At 51.0% G+C, this 17,224-nt stretch overlaps 3 protein-coding genes across 3 annotated transcripts in view; 2 read left to right on the top strand and 1 right to left on the bottom strand.

Annotated features, from left to right (window-relative positions):
- Nucleotides 1-5,520, top strand: part of Znf385c (zinc finger protein 385C) — a 49,410-nt gene extending 43,890 nt beyond the window's left edge. The window contains exons 5-9 of the mRNA XM_041644072.1: nucleotides 943-1,108; nucleotides 2,688-2,984; nucleotides 3,383-3,579; nucleotides 3,820-3,930; nucleotides 4,399-5,520. Coding sequence (XP_041500006.1) covers nucleotides 943-1,108; nucleotides 2,688-2,984; nucleotides 3,383-3,579; nucleotides 3,820-3,930; nucleotides 4,399-4,635 — 1,008 coding nt within the window. The 3' untranslated portion in view covers nucleotides 4,636-5,520. The remainder of the gene's footprint in view (nucleotides 1-942; nucleotides 1,109-2,687; nucleotides 2,985-3,382; nucleotides 3,580-3,819; nucleotides 3,931-4,398) is intronic.
- Nucleotides 5,521-5,655: 135 nt separating this feature from the next.
- Nucleotides 5,656-10,138, bottom strand: Nkiras2 (NFKB inhibitor interacting Ras like 2). Its single transcript, XM_041644071.1, has 4 exons — nucleotides 10,015-10,138; nucleotides 8,854-8,961; nucleotides 7,747-7,988; nucleotides 5,656-7,228 (listed from the first exon to the last, which is right to left on the bottom strand). Exons 2-4 carry the CDS (start codon nucleotides 8,945-8,947, stop codon nucleotides 6,989-6,991), a joined length of 576 nt encoding a protein of 191 aa, XP_041500005.1. The 5' UTR covers nucleotides 8,948-8,961; nucleotides 10,015-10,138; the 3' UTR covers nucleotides 5,656-6,988.
- A 2,994-nt stretch (nucleotides 10,139-13,132) lies between these two features.
- Dnajc7 (DnaJ heat shock protein family (Hsp40) member C7) overlaps nucleotides 13,133-17,224 on the top strand; it is a 37,946-nt gene continuing 33,854 nt past the window's right edge. The window contains exon 1 of the mRNA XM_041644076.1: nucleotides 13,133-13,582. Within this exon, the coding sequence (XP_041500010.1) occupies nucleotides 13,506-13,582 (77 nt within the window). The 5' untranslated portion in view covers nucleotides 13,133-13,505. The remainder of the gene's footprint in view (nucleotides 13,583-17,224) is intronic.

Genomic DNA, 17,224 nt, shown 5'->3' with positions numbered 1-17,224 from the left:
AGGCTTGTCTTTCCCACCTTTGGGAGACAGGAGTTGAGAAGCCACAGTAGAGACTCCTAGTGAAGTAAAGAGGATGCCAATAGTCCAGCTGTGGTTTTTCTCTAGATGCTTAGGTCACATCATTCCATAAAAAATAGGCAAAAAGAGTCGCTGGAAGGAACATGTCTCCATACCTTGGCCCTGACAGATGGCTGGGCCAATTGCAAATGCTCAATTTCAAAAAATATCAAAGGAATGAATGTTTTTGGAGTACATAAGCCCAAAATATGAGTACTGTTGTGCTTTCCATATGTGTACCCCTTAACATTCAGGAGCCCCAACTTTATAAACTAGACTAGCAGTTCATATCCCATTTAGCTTAAAGCTTAAAGCCGGACACAGTGGTACACACCTGTGATGCCAGCGCTTGGGAGGCTGAGGCAGAAGGATTGTGAGTTAAAGCCAGCCTGAACCACACAATAAATAGTTCACTTCCAGAATATTCTGTATATATAGGCAGACACTAAGGGAATCACTTGGTGAACGTCTCTGGGCTCAACCCTTCTGGACGTTGGAACACACAGTAGAAGCAAACAGGGCCAGAGATGTGGCCTAGTGGAGGGTGGAGGGCATTGCCTAGGACCCATGAGACTTTGTGTTCAGTTCCCAGTTCAGAACACATACACACACACACACACACCGGGTGAGAAAGTTCAGTGAGGTGCTGTGACCGATCTAAAGAAGCATAGCTTACAAATGGCCAAGTTTGCTCTGAGGCAGAGGCTGCCTGCACTGGAGCACCTGTGAGGACACACTTGGTAAACCTCCAGACCAGATGCATGTGGCGATGACGGTGACACTGACTTCACTTGTTGTGCCCAAGCTTTGTGCCCCTTTAACCCCATATCCCTCTGTTTAACCTCATTCCCGAATGAGGCATGTGACCTCCCCTCCCTTTTCCAGAACCAGGCTGAAGCTCATTACAAGGGTCACAGACATGCCAGAAAACTCAAGGCTGTCGAGGCTGCCAAGAGCAAGCAGAGACCTCGAAACCTGACCCCAAATGGGACAGTGGCATCTTTAGCCTCACCTCCAGCCAGTGGAGGCCCCGGAAGCCTGCAGAGCAAAGGTCAGTCCTGAACCCAAGTCCCCACATTGAGGCTAGCTTCTGACAGTGGCTTACGTGACTTGGCTCGTCACCATCCTTCTTTCTCTTTCGTAAAACTTGGGCTGTCTTTGCTGTTGTTACTGTGTTGTTTTTCTTTGTGTGTGTGCGTGCATGTGTGTCTGTATGTGTGGGTGCCCATGAACCATAGAAGCCAAAAGAGGGTATAAGATTCCCCTGGAGCTGGAGTACAAGTGGTTGTGAGAGGCCTCGCGTGGGTGCTAGGGATCAAATTCCAGCTGCTGCAAGAGTTGCTCTTCTGACTGCTGAGCCATCTCTCCAGCCTTTCACCATCTTTCTGGCTGGGAAATTATTCTGTGTATACCCGTACGGGCAGACACCTACTGTTCCCTGACATTCCTTAGGCTCAGTCTGGACCAGGTTACAAGCTGCCAAGCACTCTTAGCCTGAACTAGGATCCTTCCCAACTATTATCTGTGTTAGTTCCCTAAGTCTGGCAGAACAAATGGCTAAGAAGTAGGTGGCCAAAACAGTAGGAGCATATGTTCTCCACAATCCAGAGCTCAGCAGTCTGCAATCAAATATGAATACATTTGTTGTTTGTTTTTTTCCCTGGGTGCCAGAGGGAGAAGCCCTCGTTTCTCGGCAGATGGACACCACTGTCCTCCACACTCCTTATAGACCAAGGAAGGAGAGTTCTGGGTCTGCTGGGCTGTGCATTGAGTTCAAGGCTAGCTTAGGTTGCATAAGACCCTGTCTCAGAAAATAAAGGACAGGGGGCTGGCTGTGTACCTCAGTGGGTAGAGTGTTTACATACCAACATGGGAAATCCTGGGTTTGATCCCAGCACCAACATTAAACCAGGCATAATGGCTCAAATCCATGATCATAGTACTTGGGAGGTGAAGGCAGGAGGATTAGAAGTTCAAGGGAATCCTCAGCTATATAGTGAGTTCATGACCAGCCTGACATACATGAGACCTGACCAAATAAAAACAAACAAATTCATGACCAGCCTGAGATGCATGAGACCTGACCAAGCAAAAACAAAACCAAGGATCTCTGGGAGTTCGAGGCCAGCCTGGTCTACAAGAGCTAGTTCCAGGACAGAAACCAAAAGCTACGGAGAAACCCTGTCTCGAAAAATCAAAAAAAAAAAAAAATGCCAACACCAATTTGTGCATGAGTTTACATGTAGTAGCTCTTTGTTTTCACTGCTGTGTATATACATGTATATACTGCATGTATATACCACCATTCTCCTGTGTGATGGACTCACAATCTCCAGGTTGATACTATTATGAGTGATAGTTTATAAACACTCTAGCACACTTTCTGGTGACTTCTGCTTACTTAATACTGAGGCGCTAGAATGTCAGGGCATCCTGCTCCTTCCAGTTTGATGATTTTTATATGGGGAAACAGAGGCCCACGTTTGCCTAGAGAGATGGTGGCGAGGTGAGCCTAGAATTCAGTGCTAGCTTTCCTTCCGGCAGGGAGCCTCCCACCCTCCCGCACCATCTCCACTGTGGTGCTGAGCCTCGGGGGCTGGACTCTCCCCATATGTCCCATCTCCTTGCAGATTCTGCATCTCCTCCTCACGGCCCTTCACTTCAGCTACCTCCGACCTCAGACACATCAGTCAGAGAGCCGGCCCACTCAGACCCCTTGGATGCCACTGCTTCCTCTTCCTCTTCTTCCTCTTCCTGCCCACCCTGCTCCCCGGATCCTGGCACGGAAGCACCAGGGCCTGAGCCAGCAGAAGTGGCTGTGGGGAGTGGGGTGAATGGGGAAGGCAGAAGCGAAAAGGGGTGCCTCTACTGCCCAACTTGTAAAGTGACAGTAAACTCAGCCTCACAGCTTCAGGCTCACAACACAGGTCAGTGCTTCCCAGGACCCATGGCATCCATGGCTGGGTGACAGGAACCCTACCCACTGTTACTACACAGGCATTTCTGGGTCCCTTGATCCCAAGGGAGGGGGCATCAGGAAGAGAAGTCTCAGCAACCAGAACTGAAGATTGCTAAGGACTACCCGGCTCCATTCTCCTTGGATCAACACAAAAGGAAGGGACTTTAGCTCAGATGCCTATAAGGCCTTCTTCCTTGGAGATGTCCACAGGAAGCCATAGACAAGCCAGAGATGCTGGGAAGGGAAGCCCACGTGGTTTGGGGGGTGGTTATAGGTAGAGCAAGGTTTGCGAGGGACAACCAGCTAACCTAGTTTGGTGCTGTGGTCTCCTTTCCGTACTGACAGTCTTGTCGTCTTTCCTTCCAGGAGCCAAGCACCGATGGATGGTGGAAGGCCACCAAGGGGCTCCCCGAAGGGGCCGGGGCCGTCCTGTGTCCCAGGGAGGGGCTGGACATAAGACAAAGAGAGTGCTAGGAAATCGTGGGGGCCGGCAGGGACCTAGCCCTCCCTTCCAGTGTGCTCTCTGTCAGCTCCAGGTCAATTCAGAAACCCAACTCAAGCAGGTAGGAGAAGGAAGGCCAGGGTTGGGTGGGATCAGAGCAAGGGATGAAGGGTTGATGCACACTCATGGATGGATGTGGCAGGGCAAGCTGGTTGCCTAGGGCTGCCCCATCAAGAGAACCCATCATATGTGTTGATCTGTGGGTAGAGGAACACTAATAATCTGGACAACAGAATAATTTTGGGTTCTGTGCCTTCCTCATCTCACCCCCATTCTGTCTGTCTGTCTGTCTGTCTATCAGCACATGAACAGCCGGAGGCACAAAGACCGCCTGGCCGGGAAGTCCCCCAAGCCCTCCAGCCAGCACAGCAAACTGCAGAAACAGGCGGCTTTGGCTGTGAGTGCCCTCAAGGTACCTGTCTCTAGGCAATGGTCTACTAGGGAGAGTGGGAGAAAGGGCCAGTTGAAAGACTTGGGGTGTGGCAGGAAGGTGTTGGCACTGCAGCTGCCTGGGCAGGAACAGGGTTAGGGTTGGGGTTGGGCTATGACCACAGGAATTTCCGGTGGGTGGGGTGGGCTACGACCATAATATGAGAGGCAAAAGCCAGGAGTGGATGTGCTTATTCTAGGGACCATCTCTTCCTCCCCCTCCCAGTGTCCTGGCTCTGCCTGTCCTGAGGTTGTCCATCTGCTGGGCAGGAAGACAGGTGGCATAACAAGCCCTCTGGAATGGCCGTTCGGGGGTGGGAAGGAGGCGGTTAGACTTGGAACTCCAAAAGTCATGTCCCTGAGGCAAAAAAGCTCTTGGATGTAGCCCAGGGAGGGGGTGGGCTTCTCTGGTATTGGAGACCCTGTCCATTTCTCTGTGTTTTTTTTGTAGTCTAAATTGGCCTTGCAGAAGCAACTCACCAAGACACTGGCAGCCCGCTTCCTGCCCAGTCCGCTGCCCACCACAGCTGCTGCCATCTGTGCCCTGCCGGGGCCCCTGGCCCTCCGGCCTGCTACAACAGCAGCGGCTACCCTCTTCCCAGCTCCTGTCCTGGGCCCAGCTCTGTTCCGTACCCCAGCGGGAGCTGTCCGCACTGCTGCAGGGCCCATACTTTTCGCTCCCTATTAGTGGTCCCAGGATGGCCACATCCTATCTCTTCCTGGCAGGCACTTGTCTCCACATCCCAGAGACTGCCTTTTGCAGTTTCTGGGTTCCCACCCAACCAGGGGTACCTGCTTTTCACTCAGACTGGGGTTTTTCCAATCCCCTGGGCCTGACGACCATCACTATCCTCCTTTCCTGGGCTAGTCCTGGGCTTCCTGCTACGGCTCCACAAATCCCAAAGATCTATGCAAAATCACAGCCCCAGCCACATGGTGCTCTCGTACCCCAACCCCAACCAGACTTACACAGTGCAGACTCCACATCTCAGCCTCCACAAGCCAGCCTCTCCTGCCATGTTCTAGGGCCCTCTGAACAGCCACTGGAGCTAGGGTGTCACAGGGGTGTGAGTGGGAACCTAACAGCCGTGTTTACCATGGGGTAGTCAGGTGGGGTGGTGCATGCCTATAATTCTGGCATCTGGATCATGAGTTCAGTCAGTTTGGGCCATATAACTAGATACTGTCTCAAAACAAATAAAACCAGAATTTAACCATGGGGTATGGCAAAGGAGCCTGGAGAAAAGGGGTGAGGCTAGAAGGTGAGAGAAGTGTCAGGCTGGACCTGACTGTGTAGCCCCGGCTGGTCTGGAACTCCGTAGACCAGGCTGGCAAACTCGAGAGATCCACCTGCCTCTGCCTCAAGTGGCCCTGGCTTTAGCGGAAGTGACCTGTCTTACCACACTGGTCCTTCTTAACCTTTCGGTGGTTCTGCTGGAGCCCCCTCTCTAAGGAAGGCTCTGGGTCTCCCTTAGCCTAGGGATTCTCCACTCTGGACTGGGGTCCAGTCTCTCCAACTGTGGAGCTCAGGGCAGGTACACAGTCCTTTATGCCCTCAAGATCCACCTTCATGTTGCCAAAGCCAGTGCCACTACCCCACTCACTATGGGACTTCGCCAGTATCTACCTGTATCTTTTTTTTTTTTTTTTGGAAAGCTATTTCCAATGGGACAAAAGGGTTCGGGGGAGGGAAACTTTTTGATAACAGCAGTTGTGGTTTTATTGTGTCCAACACATTAATAAATGAACTTCAAGCCTGAGCCTGGAGATGCCCTGACGCTCCTTGCCCAGCCCTGGGGAGAAGGGGTGGTACAGGAGGTGGCCTGGCTGTAGTGTCTGACTCACGTGAGGTGTGCACATCACAAGCTCGGTGGGCACCAGAAGTTGTGGATTATAAGCTCACTTGATAGATAGCACAAGCCCTGCACACAAGGCCTGTCAGCTCCTAGGAAGCTGCTACTGGTTTGCCTGGTTCTGTTCAGGCATCTGAGGTAAGAAGGAAGGGCTGGAGGAGCGGCTTATCCCACCTTCACCAGGGTAGCAGGCATATAAATACAGAGAATATAAATATAAGTCCAGCTACTAGCCAAAAACAACCAGGAGGGATGGACACTAGCCCGATGGGCAGGTCCAGGGACTGTGCTGCTTGCGCCACTGAGCACAGAGTGAACTCCTGCCCCCTGGTGGTTACAAGAGGCGTGTCCAGCCTCCAGGGCTGGTTGGTGTAGCACCTTGAAGAGGGTGAAGCAGGGGCAGACACAGGAGGCCCAAGCCACCAGCTTTAGAAAGTCACAGAGCTGCCAAGGCTCTAAGTGATCATCCAAGCTCCTGTCGCCTCACAGATGAGAAAACTGAAGCCCAGAGAAGAATGGCCTTGCTAGGCCACAGGATGACTGACAGCCCAGTCATCATTCCACACTACCTCAACCAATGAGACCTCTGCTCCCAGAGCAGGAAGAGGAAGTAAAAGAGCTGGACAAGGAGTAGAGGTCAAACAGAAAACGCCACTCCCAGGAGCCTGGCTTTTTCCAGCCTTGAAGAGGCCAAGGGAAAGGTCAGAGTGAGAGACAGGAGCCAACTCTAAGCCAGCATATATGACAGTGTGCTCACACTACCTGGTTACTTTGCCGAGCCCAGGCTGGTGCTGTATTACTGGCAGGAAATTTAGAGAGTTGGAATCCCTGATAGGAGCCAGACCATGGACTGGGCACTTTGGCATGACAGCCCTGCTTCCTGCCCCGGGCAGATGGAAGGGACACTATGTACCATAAGTGTCCAGGTAACAGTGGAGACAATGGGATGTGAGCTGGGCGTGAGGTGGGGACTATCATGGAAGGGTCAAGGGGAGGGCCAGCAATCAAGTTCACTTGCACTTCTTGGAGTTAAGAGGGGACAAAAGTGGCATTGGCCTGGGCCGGCCCAGCTTCCTGGCCTAAAAGATTATTCCCTTACTGATTGGAAGAACAGCTTGCTTATGCACGCTTGTGCCCTCAACCCATCCTGGAACGAGGTTGGAAAGGTGAAGAAAGAAGGGCACCCCTTCAGCCATCCAAGGAGCCGCTGCCCTTGTTCTTGCGGCTGAGGGGGAAGGCAGACTTGCTCTGGGGCTGGGTCATCTTGCTGGCCAGGTAGATGAAAGGCTCCAGGAGGGAGCGGCGGTCAGCCACTGACACCTCCCATAGTTTCACCTTCTCGGACTTGGCCCAGTGCTGGGCCACATCAGGGTCTACACGACGTTGCTCCTGCAGGTCACACTTGTTGCCAAGGACCACGATGGTGACCTGAAGAAGAGAGACAAGAGTAGATAGAGGCTGGCTGGGTAGTGGTAGTGCATGCCTTTAATCCTAGCACTAGGGAGGCAAAGGCAGGCGGATGGCTGTGAGTTCAAGGACAGCCTGATCTTTAGAGTGAGTTCCAGGACAGCCACTGTGTATATATATAGACAGTGGTTCAGGCTCAGGAGTAGCAGTCAGCTGTTTCTGGCCAACAGCTGGGGAAGATGCAGTTCCCAGAGGCCAACAGCTTATAGAATTTTGGAGGACTGGCAAGGGCATGGAGCCACAGGGAAGAAAGATTCGGGGGAGCTTCATGTGTTAAAACTGATCCTATTAAACCACAGAAAAGTGTTTATACTGTCCTGGCCACCTCTTGTGTGGGATGAAGACCTCCAATGACCTTCATGGTCTTCTAGCTCCTAAACTACTCCTTGGCAAATAAGCACAATTGGAATCATCCCCAAAGCCTACCAAGTACCCACACCCTCCTACCACTGGGCTCTCAAGAAATCCAGGACACGTACCTCCTTCTTGTCCTTGGACTTGTCAATTTCCTTCTTGAGCAGCTCGACGCGCTGAAACGACTCTCGGCTGTCTGTGCTGTAGACCAGGACGTAGCCATCAGTGCAGGAGAAGCAGTGCCTGGGCAACTCGGCCCCATCCCGGAGACCCCGAGTGTCATAGAAACGCACCTGCTCCCGCACCCCTCGGTCTGTCTCAATGGAGCCCACATAGATGTCTTCCTGGGTCTCAATCATCTCAGAACCTGGGTGAAAATGAGACTTGATTAAGAGTCAAGGAAGATGGGGCGTGTAAGAGAGGTGGACATCGCAGTGAGAATGAGGAAAGTGAGGGCTCTGGAGAGGCCACCCTTGAGAGAGAGCGAGGCAGGGATGACTTGGGGAATAAGCGTCATGTCACCATCACACAAAGCAAAACTGGGTGCAGCACCCACCACACACTTTGAATAAAACTCTTGGAGGGCAGGGGCAGAGGCAGGCGGAGCTCTGCGAGACCCAGGCCAGCCTGGTCAGTGTGGTAAGGCCATCTCAGAGATGATGACACTGACGACAAAGTGGGGAGTGTGGGGAGCAGACACCGCCCACCCACCTCTGACCTATGCACTACGTGCACATACAGGGGCATGCAGGCACATCAGGAATGCATACTCCCAAACAGAAGTGCCCTGTGGGGCCTTTTCTAGCTTGGTTTTGGGTTTCTCCCTTCTAGAGTTATTCAACGATGTAGACCTGGGGAGTACCATGTTTTCCTTTTTCCTCCATTGCTGGGGTTCAAACCAGTACTCCGTCAGCCATGCCCGCAGCCCCAGTTTTTTGTGTTTTTTTTTTTTTTTTTTTTTGGTTTTTCGAGACAGGGTTTCTCCATAGCTTTTGGTTCCTGTCCTGGAACTAGCTCTTATAGTCCAGGCTGGCCTCGAACTCCCAGAGATCCGCCTGCCTCTGCCTCCCTAGTGCTGGGATTAAAGACGTGCGCCACCACCGCCCGGCTCCGCAGCCCCAGTTTTGAAGGTGTAAAAGCAGCTGGTGTCCTTTTCAGCCTTTGTGTTCGTGTGATCAGATCCCACCAAGTTCAACATCTCCCACCAACCCGCCAGCCCCAGCAACACTCACCCACGACATGGTTCCCGTACAGGAGTTGCTCAAGAATTGAAGTTTTGCCCACAGATGCCTGGCCACACACGACCACCTTGCAGCTCTTCCCCATGCTTAGCGTTCAACCTTCAAGAACAGAAGGAGTGTGGTAAGGGAAGATGGAAGGCAGCTAGATAGCAGACTGGGGAAGCTCCAGGGGTTCAGCAGCATCCCGAGGTATTTCCATGCCCTACTGAGCAGTCCGCTGTTCTGTAATTAACCTACTTGTCCCAGGAGAGGCCAGGATTTGGCACACAGCAGGTGTGGGATTAATGGCACCACAAAGGGAGAGGCCCAGGGAGTGGTTTACAAAAAGCTGGCCAGGTTCTTCCCAGTGCACGGGATGTATAGGGCACCAATTACTGAAGGGAGTTTCAAAAGCACTCTTGCTCTTTTGCTGGGTTCTGTTTGTTTGTGTTTTGTTCTGAGGAGATAGGATTTCGTGTAGCCGAAGCTGGCTCACAGCTGATCCTCTGGCCTCTCCCTCTCAAGTGCTGGGAGTACAGGCATGTGCACACCAGGCTGTTTTCTCTCTTGAACCATGATCCCCATGAAGAAAGAAGCACAGATTAAGATTCGTCTTAAGTCATCTTCTTGGAGAGAGTGTGCAAATAGAGAGAATAACTTGCTTTCCTGAGTGACTGAGTGAGAACAAATTCTGCCTAACCATCCCGAGTCAAATCCATGGGAGAAAAACAAACAAACAAACAAACAAAAAACAACCCACACACATCAGACAAGAAGTGATGGAATCAAAGCCGCTTCCGAAAGGGATTTTTACGGCCCCTGGACTGACAGGCACCGAGAGAAAGCTCAGACTTAAAAACTCTCTGAAGAGACTCCAGAGAGTGGTCTCCTATCGAGAAACTTCCAAACACAGGCTCCTGGGAAGCTCCAGTGATCTCCCTTCCCTCTCCCTCAGAAAGTAGAGATCCTGCCCCAAAGGGGTAGCAAGCAGAAACCTCTCTAGGAGATTCTCCTGACGCCGAACTCCACCCCATGGTCTGAGAGGCTGCCAGGGGCCGCCGCCACAGACTTCCCCTGAAGGGCACCCCTCAGAAACTATCCGGAGGCAGAACCAGGACAACCAAAGTGAATCAGGGGCAGAGGCCGATCCGACCCCGCCTCTCAGCTCCATACCTCCGGGGTCCCCGCAGCACTCCAGCTGAGGTGCCCCCCGGAGTGGGCAGGACCATGGGAGGGGCAGTTCGACGGTAAGGACGCCCCTCTCCCTCTGGGTGGAAGTACTTGCTCTGGAGCTCCGCCCCCCAACGGCCGGCCTTCAAGACAACTTCCGGCAGCGCAAAGCGAGCGCTGGTCCCACAGCGCCCCCAGAGGCCGGCGGGGGAATGCTGGCCAGAATTTACTGTTGGCTACCAAACTGATGCTTCCAGGCTCTGATACCGAAACATTCGCTCTCTAGAGGACAATAATCCGTCATTAATTCTATCATCTATTCGGCAAGCTTTTTTCTTTTCTTGGCAGTGCCATGAATGGAACCAAGGGTCTTTCATATACCAAGCAAGTGCTCTTTGAACCTGGAATTTTTTTTAAACAGAATTTCCTATGTAGCCCTGACTGTCCTAGAATTCATGCTATAGACCAGGCTGGCCTCGAACTCACAGATATCCCTTTCTGTTTCTGCCTCTCAAGAACTGAGACTAAAAGTGTGTGCCACCACACCTGCTTATAAACCTGAAAATTTTTTGAACCTGGAACGGGTCTCACATTTGTATCCCAGCACTTGGAGGATGAAGTGGGGTGATTTTGAGTTCAAAGACAACATAGTCTACACAGAGATCCTGTTTCAAACAATCAAAGCAAAACAAAACAAAAGCCCTACTTTGTCTTTGTCTTGTCTTTGCATAGGGCCACAGGCAAAGGAAGTTGGGTAGGGTGATTGTCTGAAGTTCACTGTCTGGAAGAATTAGACATCTAAAGCAAGGATGACCACACACTTTGATGAGTGCTGTCACTGAGGTGGGATGCTATGGGCACAGCAGAAGGCGTTTAACTTGGGGGCAACAGATACCAAAGGGAGGAGGCTATGCCCATGTTCAGGGTTGAAGACTGTAGAGGACAGAGAAGTCTAAAGCAGAGGAAAAACAACAAGAACCACGCCATTTCTGGAGTCACAAATCCCCGAGCTCATTATTGGCTGCAGGGAGCAGCCAAATAACAAAGACCAAACTCACAGTAATAGAAAGCCATTGGTGGATTTATACCAGGGGAATGATATGATCCATCCACTTTTGCAAGGAAGGTCATTCTGTCAGAAGAGCCAAGCCTTGACAGAGATGAGACTGAGGGACAGTTAGGAAACTGGTGTAACCTCTGAGTTTACTCATTTGCTTTTAATGACAAGATTTGGGGCTGAAAAGGAGATTTATGGATGTATGGCAGGTGAATCAAGAACTGTTGATAGATTGTAAGTCAGGAGCAACACTAAAGACTTCATGTTTCATAACCCATATTTTATGTGGTAGCCAGCTGAACATATGAATATACAGCATAAGGAATTCAGGAAAGAATAAAAATTTATCTTTATTTCTGTTGTTGAGAAAAGAGTAGAAGTAGCTTCAATAAATGGGTGAAATGTTGCTCAGTTGATAGGGGACCTGGTGGCATGAAGCCCTGGGTTTGATCTCCAGCACCGTATAACAGGCATGGACGAGCCAGGCAGTGGTGGCGCGCGCCTTTAATTCCAGCACTCAGGAGGCAGAGGCAGGTGGATCTCCCGACCTCTGTGAATTCAAGGCCAGCCTGGTCTAAAAGGGCTAGTTCCAGGACAAGTTCCAAAGCTACAGAGAAACCCTGCCTCAAAAAGCCAAAACAAAACAAAACCAGGTGTGGAATCAGGTGTCTGCACTCCTGGAGGCAGAGGCAGGAGAATTCAAAGTTCAAGGTTACATAGAAAGTTTGGGGAAAGACTGGGCTGAGTGAAACCTTTCCTCAAAACAAATTCACGACTAGATTTTTTGGGGATTTTTGAACACCGAGGAGATGATAGGTAACTGGTCAAGGAAGTGCAGGAGTCTGCAAAAGGTCTAGGAGGGGGCTGAAATAAGGTTTGGTGGCTAAGAACACTGGCTGCTCTTCTAGAGACACTATTCCCAGCACCAGTGCTGAGCTGCTCAGCACTACCTGTTAACTCCAGCTCTGGGGAATCTGAAACCTTCTTCTGGCCTCTACAGCCCCCCCCCCCCACACACACACACGTGGTGTTCACTCACAAAGACACGTGCACAGACACAAACACACATTTTTTAAAAAATGTCTAGGCAACAAGAAGAATTGAACGTTGGGATGAAGTTAAAGTTGTGAGAATAGGTGAATAGGTTGAGCTACGAGCGGCAAAAAGTTGGAAGTAAAAACCAGATTGGTCCGTGAATTACACTGTATACTGTGAGGTGAGCCACTGGCAGGAAGGGCAGGGGGTGAGGTTTTTGCCATCCCACCCCCAACCAACAGTGCAGGTAAAGGCGTAAAGGCTGAATGACCGCTCCCAGCCCACCGAGTTTCCGTTCTCATTTTCTAGTCAGTGGCCCCCGTGGTTTCAGTTCCCTCAGTAATTTTATTATTGCAAAACAGGTATGGGGCCTTCGCATACTGTTCCTTAAGGGAAGGGGGCATAGACACTGTTAAAATTCCATTGCCTTCTTATTTTCGTCCCTTTTGGCTTTGAATTATACCCTCCAAGTCATCTCCTCCGCACATTTAACCTCAGAAGGCCCCAATTTAATCCAGCTCTACAAATACAGTTGGGTGTAGTAGTGGTGCTCCCAAAATGATTAAGCTGTCTTTCCAATCCGGACCGCATTTGGCCAGACAAGCGCGCTGGGTAGAGTTTACGAGAGGTAGGAGTACAGGGGACACTAAGGAAAAGGGACCTCACCCCATGAGCTGCCTTATAAACTCCGGGGCAGGGGCTGGGGCGCCCTGTCACCCTCTCTAGACTTAATGCTGAGATGGCACTCCCAAGCGGCTGACATGAAAGCGACCTCATAAAAGGGTCCGCGTCATTAGGGTGATGAACCAGTTGGTGCTTGGAGATCCATGGAAGATGAAAGGCGCAGGGTGAAGACGCCCTGCGTTCCCCTCGCTTGGCTGGGCAGGGCTTCCAGTCCCCGATGAAAGCTGGGGGACTGGGCTCCAAGTAGCTCTTCATGCCTTGCCGGGGAGGAAGCTGTGGACACACTCCAAGGACGGGAAGGTAGTCGCAGAGGGCTTTTTTTCCATCGAGTCTTGGGTGACCCGTCTCCACCCACCCGCGACTCCCAAGCTTCACAGGAGACTCTCTAGGATTGCAAGTTGTTATGGCAACCAGGCTGTCGGGGTACTGAGGCAAGCCGAGGCCTAGAGAGGCAACATCCTTCTGTACCCTCCTCCTATCTGCAGGGAAAGTGGCTCCCCCTACGCACAAGAGCCGTCCCTGGACCCCCGCCCCAGGGCGGAGACCACCGTGGACCTCCAGGGATGGGAGGCCGCTCTGGCCCCAAGCGGAGCCTCTCGTTGGTAGACGGGCTCGAGGTAGTCCCTCTGGGCGCGGCGCCGCTGAGCAGCTCGATGCTCCGACCGGAAGTGCTCTTCACCGCCTGCCTCCCACCCGGCTCTCTGGTCCCGGCGGTAAGATGGCGGCTACCGCGGAGTGCGATGTGGTAATGGCGGGGCCCGAGCCTGAACTGCTAGAGGACGAAGACTCCAAGAGGTAACTAGGTGGTAGGGTCATGGAGGGGGGCGAGCTTGGAGTTCATGGCCCGGGGAAGGTCGACTCGGCGGCGAGGCAGCCCCCAGGTGTAGAGACGCTACCCTGCCTTCTTCAGACAGCCTCCCCCCATCTGGGCTGGAGTCGACATAGACCCCCCTGAGGGGACGTTCTTGGGGATCGGTTTTCTCCTTCTGCTTCCGCGTAGCGGGGCGCTGAGGCATGGCCTAGTTCTGCGGCCGAGAGGAAGGTCGCCCTCATTATAGAGGCCGGGGTGGAACCTCAGAGGTCGGCTGCAGGGTGGGGGAGGCGTCGCGGCGCCGATGACGACTTCCTTAGCAGAGCCCCAACCTCCGCCTGCTCTGGTTAACTTGTGTGCATTGTTGTCTGTCCTCCCTGCAAGTCTCCAGAGCCCTCGTTCTCCTCCTCACCTCCTCTTCCTCTGTGATCGCACCCAGTGGGGTCATTAGTGTGGGTCCGAGGAGGTTGTAGGACTCCGGCTATTGACCTGCTCGCCCCCTGATTACCGTAGACATTACTAATGGATAGGCAGAAGGACGAGTGAGGAACTCGTCTCATATTGTACGGGTCAGACGTGTCTTCGCCCTTCCTCCCGAGACCATGCTGAGGCTCAGGGAGGACAGCTGTTTCGATGCAGTTGGCACTGCTGGGCAGCTGCAGTAGCATGAGATTGCCAGTCTGGACTAGCCTAGGGAGCTGCTGAGTGAGTGGTTTTCTAGAACACTCTGTGAATTCTGGCACCAGCCAAGGGCAGGTTTTTGACGTGTGGCTAGAACGCAGTTCCGAGCAGGCGTACTTGTTCCGATAACCAGAGGTGAACCGTCCCTGATAAGCTGCAGGCTAGTGCCATCCTTTTGCTCAGGATGGCCGGCAGTGCCCTCGGTCTTCTAACACATGTGATTCGTGTGATCCAACTAAGCGTGTGGGGGTAGGTTTTCAATCGGAATCATCTGAGATGGTGAGACAGGAGATCTACAGACCAGGATTCTGAGGTTTTTCCTATCCAAGCTAGAAATACAAGGGCGTACTCGGGGAGCTACAATGAATATCGTAGTTACCAAGTGTATGGGCTGGAAGCTGGGAGGCTTGACAAAAACGTAGCGGATCCCTGAGATACCAGTCCAGTCTAGTCTCCTTCGTTTAGAGTTTCCACATCATTACAGTATTGGGAGTTAAGCATCATCGGCTCATACATATCTTAAGGAATTGCAAAACGAGAAGGAAAGCCCTTCGCCAACACAAACAGAGCTTAAATTTATTTCATTTTACTTGTATTTGGGAAGAATTTGGTGCTGTTCTCCTTACTGATACAAATAGGGACTTTGACCACACGTCATATAAGGAATATGTTGTGCTCAGTGTAAATCTGTAGGGAGTGTCCCTCGTTTGGACTTTAGGCAGGGTCTCTGTAGGCCAGAGCACTTGGGCGGCTGAGGCAAGTGGATCTCTGTGAGTTCGAGGTCAACCTGGTCTGCTGAGCTTCCAGGAAAGGCCCCTGGAGGTGGGCAGGGAATCTGTCTCAGAACAAAACAAGCCAGGTGTGGTGGTGCTCATTGTAATTCAGCACTTGGAAAGCAGAGGCAAACTGACCAAAGGCAGCCTGCTCGCTACAGTTACCAGTAGGCCAGCCAGGGCTCTGAGGGCTATGTGTTAGGATTTGTGGGGGGTGGGGGAGAGCACTAAAACAAAGTAATGTTGTAAGGTAGCAACATGTGAACCATGGTGTTTGGTTAACTGTCCTTTTTGTGGAATTTATTGATTATAAAAGTTATCTACCGCTATAGCAGGCTTTCCTTTGGGCTACCAACCAGCTCCCAAATCATGACTTAATATTAATTATGATGGCTGGGCCTTATCTCGTGCTTGTCCCACTAGCTCTTATAACTTAATTTAGCCTGTTTCTCTTCATCTACATCTCCCCCCCTTCCCCCAGACAGGGTTTCTCTGTAGCTTGGAGCCTGTCCTCAACTAGCTCTGTAGATCAAGTTGGTCTTGAACTCACAGAGATCCCCCTGCCTCTACCTCCTGAGTGCTGGGATTAAAGGCATGTGCCATTCCCGCTGGCTTCATCTACATTTTGTCTCGGCTTTTTGCCTTTCTTTCATTTGGTGTGTCCTACTTTTCTTGCCTCTTCCTTGTCTAGACAGCTGATGGCTGACTGGCCCTGGGTGTCTCCCTCTTTTCTCCCTTGTTCTCGTTCTTTGTAGACCAGGCTGACCTCGAACTGAACTCACTGAGATCCACCTGCCTCTGCCTCCAAGTGCTGGGATTAAAGGCCTGTGTTACCACCACTCTGCCAGCAACACATCTTTACATAATTAAAATAATATTCCACAATATACCACCAAGTCAACATAATAGTAAGTAAAGGTGAAAAATGTTTTCTTTTTTTTTTTTTTCCGAGACAGGGTTTCTCTGTGGTTTTGGAGCCTGTCCTGGAACTAGCTCTTGTAGACCAGGCTGAAAAGAACAGTTTATTTATTTATTTTGGTTTTTTTGAGACAGGGTTTCTCTGCAGCTTTGGTGCCTGTCCTGAAACTAGCTTTTGTAGACCAGGCTGGCCTCGAACTCCCAGAGATCCGCCTGCCTCTGCCTCCCAGAGTGCTGGGATTAAAGGCGTGCGCCACCACCGCCCGAAAAATGTTTTCTTAAGCAGATGTGTTGTATATTTATGGAGTGTGAATTTTAGACATGCTGAAGCTGATTCTTCAGTTTTATATGTTCATTATATACCAGTTATGTATACAAACGAAATAACTTAGGTCATTTTTACCTCTGCTATATGAGGCATCCTCAGAAGAATAAGCATTAGTCACGTCCTTAATCCCAGCACTCGTGAGACAGAGACAGGCGGGTCTCTGGGTTCGAGGCCAACCTGGTCTATGTAGTGAGTTTCAGAACAGCCAGAGCTAAATAGTAAGACCCTGTCTTGGAAAATCAAACAACAGCAGAGTAAGCATTAGGATCTGTTAGCATGAAAAGGAGTTGTTGATGTGTAGTTTTTCCATTGTTGGAGTAGAGATAGAGATTTAGCAGTTTTGGAAAGAAGTTTTATGTTTTCTTGTTTTCTAGAATCCTCCTGTGCAGCCAAAGCAGGTGATGGGGGAAGGACATCCTCTGAAGTGCCTCTTCACTGCCTGGCATTGTTAGAACCTTTGGTTAAGTTCCTGTCTCTGGTTACTTCCTTCTACTACCAGTTCACTTAGGGACACAGCAGTCTAGGAGTCCCTTGGGTGTTTTTGTGAGGCCCAGCAGGAATCCTTCCTTCCTTGCATCTTGGCTCTAAATGGATCTTGCTGCTGCTAAATTGTCACAGTCCCATAGGGAGGCAAAATGAGAAGAGCTCCAGGACCTCACTGCAACATTCTATGCGACTACATCATATTTCTTTAGCTTTAATGTGACAGAAGAGACCTTAGGTGTTTGTCACAAGTCTTTACCCACGGCAGCTAAGAAATTAAAGATGTATTGAAAAGGTATAGAGCAATCCAGTAGAAGCTACTACCCACATGTGCATATGTGTGCATTCACACATTAACACTGTGCATACCCACTCTTAAGTCCCACTGAGAGTCCATTTTTCCATTATTTCTCTTATTTTGGTGTTGAATATGGAAGCCACGT

The sequence above is a fragment of the Microtus oregoni genome, unplaced genomic scaffold (assembly GCF_018167655.1).
Source record: "Microtus oregoni isolate MIOR12 unplaced genomic scaffold, Mior012 000091F_ref0000469, whole genome shotgun sequence".
Lineage (NCBI taxonomy): Eukaryota > Metazoa > Chordata > Mammalia > Rodentia > Cricetidae > Microtus > Microtus oregoni.
This window is presented reverse-complemented; position numbering and strand designations above follow the sequence as displayed.